Below are 7500 nucleotides of genomic sequence, written 5' to 3' on the forward strand. Positions count from 1 at the left end.
TCCTCCTCCTCCTCCTCCTCCTCCTCCTCCTCCTCCTTCTCTTCCTCTTCCTCCTGCACTGTTTGCTTAAGCCAGTCTTGTTAGCGTTAGACGAGGAAAGAGGGAGAAGGGAGGGGAGATGAGGGGAAAGGGATAGAAGGAGGAGAGGGAAGAAAAGGAGATGAGGGGAAACAGGATAGAAGGAAGAGGAGAGAAAAAAAATGAGGGGACACACGAAAGATAGAAAAGGAGGAAAAGAAAAGGAGGGAAGAGATGGAAAACGAGGGGAGATGAGGGGAAAATACTACGGGTGATGGGAAAGGTGAGGGGAAATCAAAGAATAAAAATGAAAAAATAGGTGAAAATCTTTTGTATGTCAAAGAGGAGGAGGAGGAGGAGGAGGAGGAGGAGGAGGAGGAGGAGAAGGAGGAGGAGGAGGAGGAGGAGCAAAAATTCTTCCTTCGCAATTGCTCTTTTTATACTCAATCTTCTCTCTCTCTCTCTCTCTCTCTCTCTCTCTCTCTCTCTCTCACAATATTTACAAACAAATATAAAAATAGGAAGGAAGGTAAAAATCTGATAGACCACACGCACGCACGCACGCACGCACACGCGCACACACACACACACACACACACACACACACACACACACACACTGAGAAAATATATTCCTCATTACTATTATTACTACTACTACTATTATTATTATTATTACTACTACTACAACTACTTAATTTCATCTACCTTTCTTGAAGTACGACCTCTAATAGTAGTAGTAGTAGTAGTAGTAGTAGTAGTAGTAGTAGTAGTAGTAGTAGTAGTAGTAGTAGTAATAGTAGTAGTAGTAGTGACAATAATAGCAGCAATGAACACACACACACACACACACACACACACACACACACACACACACACACACACACACAGACCATTCCTGCTCTTCCCCTCTTTTCTCCCCTCTCCCCTCTCCCGTCTCCCACAGTACATCCCCTCAAGTACTCCCCTCTCTTCCCCTCTCCCTTCCCTAAAGCAGTACCCAAGCCTACACCTCCCCTCTCCCTTTCCCCTCACCCTGTCTCCCCTCAGCCCCTCTCAGGTAAGGCCACGAGAGAGAGAGAGAGAGAGAGAGAGAGAGAGAGAGAGAGAGAGAGAGAGAGAGAGAGAGAGAGAGAGAGAGAGAGAGGTCAATACAGGGAAAGGTTGGAGATCCGTAAGGGTGAAAATCAGGAAACAGTTACTAGGAAGATCGACTTTACGGGAGCTTAGGCCAGATCAATGAGAGAGAGAGAGAGAGAGAGAGAGAGAGAGAGAGAGAGAGAGAGAGAGTGTTGATGGAAAAATAAAATGTGTTTGTGTGTATGTGTTTATTTGTGAGAGAGAGAGAGAGAGAGAGAGAGAGAGAGAGAGAGAGAGAGAGAGAGAGAGAGAGAGAGAGAGAGAGAGAGAGAGAGAGATACATACAAATACAACTTCAGGAATAAAAATAAATAAATAAATAAAAATAATAATAATAAAATGAGAAAGAGAGAAAAAGAAAAAGAAAAAGAGAGAAAAAAAGAAAATGAGAAAAAAGAAAGAAAATGAGAAAAAGAAAAGAAAAGAAAAGTTTCATTCACACTTCATTTGCTGAGGAGGAGGAGGAGGAGGAGGAGGAGGAGGAGGAGGAGGAGGAGGAGGAAAGAAGAAGAAGAAGAAGAAGAAAACATCAAAATTTCCCCTCTCCTTTTCATTTGAGGGGTTTCAGATACTTTCCTTAAAATTTTCCCCTTTTTTCCCCTCATATGTTCCAGTTTGAGGGAGAAGGAAAATTTTTAGGTATAAGGGGAAAAAAGGGGAAACACTGGTATAAAAAAACGGAAATTTTCAAAGGTTGTGGGGAAAAAGAGGGGAAACTGAATTATTCTCATCAACCTTCAATTCACACGAGAGAGAGAGAGAGAGAGAGAGAGAGAGAGAGAGAGAGAGAGAGAGAGAGAGAGAGAGAGAGAGGGTTACGTGACAATAATAAAAAAGTAACTCTTATTCATTCTCTCTCTCTCTCTCTCTCTCTCTCTCTCTTCTTTCGCTAATGTCAATTCATTCAATGTTGTTGTTGTTGTTGTTGTTGTTATACAGTGGTGGATGAAGAAAGAGGGGAAATATGAGGGGAAATAAAAAGAGGGGAAAGGGAAGAGGGAAAGGAGAACGAGAGAGAGGGAGAGGGGAATGATTTTTGATGTATATACTCTTGTTATTGTTGTTGTTGTTGTTGTTGTTGATGGAAGAGGGGAAGAGAGGGGAGAGGAAGTGAAGCGAGGGGTTATTTTTGTTGTTGTTGTTGTTGTTGTTGTTGTTTATAACTGTTATGACTTGCCCGCGTGGTTGCATGAAGCGTGACTGACGTGTTGAGGGAGAGGGGAAGTGAGGGGAAAGGATGGGGAGGGGAGAGGAGTGCGTGGGATGAAAGATGAATACTAAAAGCAGGAAAACTTATGAAATGGAAAGGGGAAAAGGATGAAAAAGAAACGAAAAAGAGGGGAAAAGAGGGGAAAAGCAAGAATGATGAAAAATAGAGGGGAAAAGAGAGGAAATGAGGGAATGAAAAGATTGAGATTATAGAAAGATGAGTAAGAAAATACAGGACAGTAGAGGGGAAAAGAGGGGAAAAGATGAAAAGTTAAGAAAGGATGAGGGGAAAAGTGAAAAAAAGAAAAGGGAGGGGAAAAGTGAGAGGAAAGGGAAGGAAAAGTGAGAGGAAAGCGAAGGGAAAGTGAGGGGAGAGGGAGGGGAAAGGCGTCGGAGTGTTCAAAGTGGAAATGGAAGTGAGGGGAAAAAAAGTGAGAGGGGGATCACGGGACCAGACCCCGAAAGAGAGAGAGAGAGAGAGAGAGAGAGAGAGAGAGAGAGAGAGAGAGAGAGAGAGAGAGAGAGAGAGAGAGAGAGAGAGAGAGAGAGAGAGAGAGAGAGAGAGAGAATGAGGTGCTGAAATGGAAGGCAAGGCAAAAAGCTAAGTACTCTTTTCTTCTCTCCCTCTCCCCTCACTCTCCCCTCTCCTTTCTCCCCTCACTCTCTCCCTCCTTCACCTTCAACTCCGCCGAGGGGAAGTGAGGTCACCGCAGCGGGGTAAGAAAGAGGGGAGTGCCAATCTGAAGCAAAGGGAGAGAGAGGGGAAAAGAGGGGAAAGCAAGGGAAAACAGGGGGAAAAGAGGGGAAGTTAGACAGGTCATGAAGAAACTGTGGCGGCGAGGAAGGATGCCACACACGATGAGGGGAGAGTGAGGGGAGACATAAGCAGGTGCGTGGAGAGAGAGAGAGAGAGAATACACAGAGGACAGTGCCATAGCTAAATATAGAAGCAAGTGCCATAATAGTGCCATAGAAGTGCCATAAGGGTGCCATAAAGGGTTGGACGGGCAGGGGTAGCAGTGCCAAGTTGTGCCAAGCGGTGCCAAGAGGGGAGGGCGGCATGGCACGGCTTCCATGACAACCTAACATTCGTTGCCATGACAACAGTGCCTGGCCTGGAGTCACCGTCACACAGGCCTCCGTCACCGTGCCACCGTGACATCAATAGTCATGATAGCACGCCCTGGCCCTACCCCGGGGACTGAGGGGAAGTGAGGGGAAGGGGGTGAGGGGAATGAGAGGATAGGTAGGGCCGACACCTCCACCTGAGTCAAATTCGCTAATCGGGCCCGGTGGCTGCCAGGTGCGTGACGTCAGCCCGCGTCACGCCCCTCCTGTGACGCAGCCCTCACGTGCGCGAGCGGCGGCGGGCGGCGGGGAGGGGGCGGCGCGGTTGGTGGGCCAGTGGTGTACACAGACGCTGCTCCGCGCCGCCCCCTCAACACCACCGCTTCCAAAGACCACTCACCACCACCACCACCACCACCACCAGGGTTCCTCTGTGATGATGGTGGTGGTGGTGGTGATGAGGTAGTGGTGGTGGTGGTGTTCATCCGCCGCCAACACCACCACCATGAACAGCGTCACCTCAGCGCCAGCCTTTGGAAAGCAGCGGTGGAGCGGCGCAGAGCTGCTTCAAACCACCACCACCACCACCACAGCGCTCTCTCTCTCTCTCTCTCTCTCTCTCTCTGGCTGGTATCCTCAACAGTTCTGTGCTTCGCCTCCACTACTTCAAAAGGCCTTATTTAAACTGACGATTTTTAAGGTGTTTTTGTGGTTCTAGAGGCAGAGTGACAACATTTCTACATTATGAACATCAGAAACACTCTTGAATTTATAAACAGCAGAAACACTCTTGAATTTATAAACAGCAGAAACACTCTTGAATTTATAAACAGCAGAAACACTCTTGAGTTTATAAGGCTCTAATTGAAGTAATGAAGGTTTTTGATGATGCTTTCACAGTTCTACAGACAGATTGACAACATTTCTGCACTATTAACATGACAAACTCTCTTGAAAACCTCGCTAGTCATCTCAGTGGCCTTGAAAACTAATGGCGAGAGATTGAAGCGTTTCTGTATACCTCTCTCTCTCTCTCTCTCTCTCTCTCTCTCTCTCTAGCACGTGAAGCCCCAGCCCCGTCCCACAGCTCCACAGCCCCGCAATCCAGGACTATGGTAGCAAAATGTAATAAAATTTCCCCTCACTCCCCATTTCCCCTCGTGTAGGCTTGGCAGGTGTGTGTGTGTGTGTGTGTGTGTGTGTGTGTGTGTGTGTGTGTGTGTAGGTTTTGGTAAAGGTCGTTGTTCAGCTCTCTCTCTCTCTCTCTCTCTCTCTCTCTCTCTCTCTCTCTCTCTCTCTCTCTCTCTCTCTCTCTCTCTCTCTCTCTCTCTCTCTCTCTCTCTCCGATATACTCTCACACCTAAATCACGCTACACATTTTAGATCACGCACGGAAGAGGGGAGGGAAAGAGGGGAAATACAAGAGGGGAAAGTAAGGGGAGAGAGGGAGAGAGGGGAATGAGTTGGGGGGTGAGGGGAGGGGTTAGTGAAGGAATGAAAGGTGATAGGGTACGTGAGGGGAGTAGGAATGCCTTAAGAGAGGAAAAAAGATGAGGGGAAATATACAGGTGTTAACTAAATATAGGTAAAAGTGAGGGGAAAAAAGGGGAGCAGAATTAAAGAAAGACGATATTCTGTAGCCTTGAGAGAGAGAGAGAGAGAGAGAGAGAGAGAGAGAGAGAGAGAGAGAGAGAGTAGAGGGGCAGGGAGAGAGGGGAATAGAAGAATCATGGAGGACAGAAGTGAGGGGAGAGGACGAGAGTGAAGGGAGGGAAGGGGAGGTGAGGGGAGAGGAGGGGCGGTACGTGTGGTTAGCATTGGGGAGAGGGGAGAAGAGAGAGGGGAGAGTGAGGGGAACTGCTCTCTCCTTAACAATGTTCTGACACGCGATCGCTCAAGCAACATTGCGCAAGAGAAGGAGGAGGAGGAGGAGGAGGAGGAGGAGGAGGAGGAGGAGGAGGACGAGGAGAAGGAGGAGGAGGAGGAGATAAAGAAGACTAGGAAGAATAGGAAACTAATTATGAAACCAGAAATAATAACTACTACTACTACTACTACTACTACTACTACTACTACTACTACCACCACCCCCACCACTACTACTACTACTACTACTACTATAAGAAAATAAAAGATAGAAAACCAAGACACACACACACACACACACACACACACACACACACACACACACACACACACACACACAGCTCATATTATGAACTTGATTAAATTACTATATCAATGGAGAAAGAGACAGACAGACAGACAGACACACAGACATACAGACAGACAGACACAGACATACAGACAGACAGACAGATAGATAAGTAGAAAGAAGTGCAAGGATAGATAGATAGATAGATAGATAGATAGATAGATAGATAGATAGACACACAAATAGATACAGACAGACAGACAGATACAGATATTGACAGAGAGAGAGAGAGAGAGAGAGAGAGAGAGAGAGAGAGAGAGAGAGAGAGAGAGAGAGAGAGAGAGAGAGAGAGAGAGAGAGAGAGAGAGAGAGAATTTTCACATCAGTTCCAATTGACAGCTTGAGAAAAAGAGACAGACAGACAGACAGACAGACATACAGACAGACAGACAGACAGACATACAGACAACATGAAGACGAAGTGAAAGGAAATTAATAAAAAATGACTGACAGCTGTATAGATAGCGAGAGAGAGAGAGAGAGAGAGAGAGAGAGAGAGAGAGAGAGAGAGAGAGAGAGAGAGAGAGAGAGAGAGATTGATAAATAAAAAATAAACAAATCTAGACTTATATCACATTTCCCCTCACTTTCTAACCATGTACAATTTTTCCCCTCACATTTCCTACATGAGGAAAATACACTAGCTGCATGAGGGGAAAAACTCACTTTCCCCTCACTTTCCTTAGCGTCTTTTTAATTTCGTTCACATTAAAACCACCAATAGCATGTGAGGGGACAATAACAGTTTCCTCACTTTCCCTCACTCTCCTACCCACGCTACATGAGGGGAAAACTCACTTTCCCCTCACTTTTCCTGCTATCTCATCTTTTCAATTTTCTTCACATTAAAAATATCACCAATAGAATGTGAGGGGACAATAACATTTTCCCCTCATTTTCCCCTCACTCTCCTAGCCACAAGTGACTGGCCGATGCCCATCTCCCCACGTGGCACCCATGGCACCTCCTGGCACCCCTCCAAGACACTAAAATAAGCAATGATTGGCACTAACTTTACGGTCTGCCTGCCTGTCACTCCTCTCCCCTCACTTTCCCCTCGTAGATCAAGAGGGCAGTTACCTCGCTTCTATTATAGGAAAGTACACTCATATACATACATACATACATACATATATACATATACATATACATAGAAAATTTTACTTTATATTTCTTTCACAATCTCTCTCTCTCTCTCTCTCTCACGAAACCACAAGAGACAAACCCTCAAATTTTCCAATCGACTACCAACCTCTCTCTCTCTCTCTCTCTCTCTCTCTCTCTCTCTCTCTCTCTCTCTCTCTCTCTCTCTCTATTACTTCTCTCTCTCTCTCTCTCTCTCTCTCTAACACTAACACTCACTCACACACACACCCAATTTTTTTTTTTCTCTCTCTCTCAATCACTCACACACTCCCTCACTCTCCTCACTCTCCCTCCCTCACTCACCTTGAACGGCGCGTTGTTGGATCTTTCATCACCATCACTTCATTAATGTCACCAAACTTGCTAAAATATTCACGGAGTCCCTCTGCAAAGACAAAAAAAAAACGTGTTAGTACGACCCCTTACAAGTACAGACGGGCACAAAGACGACTAGACAGGAACAACACGGCTAGATGGAAATTTTCACCCCTTCAGTAGCATGATGTGTTTCCCTGTTCATTCCGGCGACTATTTGGTGGAACTCATGTTGGGGGGAGGTTGAAATAGTGAAGACTCTGGTTCATTAATCTTTTCGGGGGCTAAAAACATGATAAATTGTCTTAAAATGCGCTAAAAACCATGTCAAACTTTTAAAATGCTCGTAAAACATGATAAACTGTCTTAAAACATGGTAAACTCTCTTAA

The 7500-nt window shown here is 45.7% G+C and overlaps 1 protein-coding gene across 2 annotated transcripts in view; it reads right to left on the reverse strand.

Annotated features, from left to right (window-relative positions):
• LOC123498654 (RNA-binding protein Musashi homolog Rbp6-like) overlaps positions 1 to 7500 on the reverse strand; it is a 430630-nt gene that overhangs the window by 387262 nt on the left and 35868 nt on the right. For both annotated transcript variants that reach the window (XM_045245977.1, XM_045245969.1), the window contains exon 3: positions 7099 to 7180. In XM_045245977.1, coding sequence (XP_045101912.1) covers positions 7099 to 7180 — 82 coding nt within the window. The remainder of the gene's footprint in view (positions 1 to 7098; positions 7181 to 7500) is intronic.

This window comes from Portunus trituberculatus, chromosome 7 (assembly GCF_017591435.1).
Source record: "Portunus trituberculatus isolate SZX2019 chromosome 7, ASM1759143v1, whole genome shotgun sequence".
NCBI classification, from domain to species: Eukaryota; Metazoa; Arthropoda; class Malacostraca; order Decapoda; family Portunidae; genus Portunus; species Portunus trituberculatus.